Below are 1095 nucleotides of genomic sequence, written 5' to 3'. Positions count from 1 at the left end.
ATTCATTTTTAATGTGTATTTTGTATTTTAATATATATTTTATACTAATGACTAATTTAGTAACTAATTTTTAGTATATACCTCATTTAGATGGCTCTAAAATAAATATTATGAAAGGGAGATACTAGGGAATAAAAGAAAATTTCAAATTTTTAAGTATGTGTATTTTTATTAGATTGCGTTTGTTTATAGAGATAGAACACTAAAATAACGACACAAGGACATAACATTGTATTTGATAGAGGAAACATAGACAAACATACAACTTATTTTTTATTTTTTTAATTATTTTTATTAATTTTTTATAAATATTTTTTATTATTATATTTTTTGTCTCAAATTTTTTGAACGAAAAAAAAGAAAATAAATTCAATTTTTTTTTTATTTCTTATTCTCAATGTCTTATTTCATCTTCTCATAAACAAATGCAGCCTTACCTATTAAAAAAACAAAATGAGTAGTTGCTTACCATAGAGGCCAGTGTTGATACAATTGAAGAACAATTGGTTCCAATCATCCTCTGTGAATGTTGGTTTTGTTATGTCATACAAATGCCAAGCCATTTCACATCTTGCTTGCAATGCAGCAAAGTGAACAGCGGTGGCTCCTTTCACACCTCTATCGTTTGCCACTGATGGATTCATCTTCAGCATCAAGTCAACAACTTGCTTGTTCCCAAATGCAGCAGCAAAGAAAAACGCAGTGTTTCCATTGCGATCTTGCAATAATAAGTCTCCTTCATCTAGAAATTCCTCCATCAGTCGTTGCACAAAGTGAACATGCTTTTCATCCACACCTGCACCTGCTGCTATGTGTAACACTGTAGGCCATCCACTTGCTATGGCGGCATTCTTCAACCTCTCATTTTTCTTTATGATCATCTTTGCTTCTTCCCAGTTACCTTCTAGTGCATGTTTGTAAAGGGGAACACACAGCCTGAAGAAATCATTACTCTTTGGATTTCCTGAACAAACCCAAAATGAAAACAAATATATATCTCTTTAATTATCTATACAAGATAAACAACAAAAAATATTCCTAAAAAAATTAGGTGCGGACAAAAATAACTTTAAAAAATACAAACGATAAAAATAT

At 30.1% G+C, this 1095-nt stretch overlaps 1 protein-coding gene across 2 annotated transcripts in view; it reads right to left on the bottom strand.

The window, feature by feature from the left end:
- The window catches only part of LOC110262352, a 7627-nt gene that overhangs the window by 2160 nt on the left and 4372 nt on the right, over window positions 1-1095 (bottom strand). For both annotated transcript variants that reach the window (XM_021121092.1, XM_021121093.1), the window contains one exon: window positions 470-964. In XM_021121092.1, the coding sequence (XP_020976751.1) occupies window positions 470-964 (495 nt within the window). The remainder of the gene's footprint in view (window positions 1-469; window positions 965-1095) is intronic.

This window comes from Arachis ipaensis, chromosome B04 (assembly GCF_000816755.2).
Source record: "Arachis ipaensis cultivar K30076 chromosome B04, Araip1.1, whole genome shotgun sequence".
NCBI lineage: Eukaryota > Viridiplantae > Streptophyta > Magnoliopsida > Fabales > Fabaceae > Arachis > Arachis ipaensis.
The sequence above is the reverse complement of the archived record's forward strand: the minus strand, read 5'-3'. Positions and strand labels throughout refer to the sequence as shown.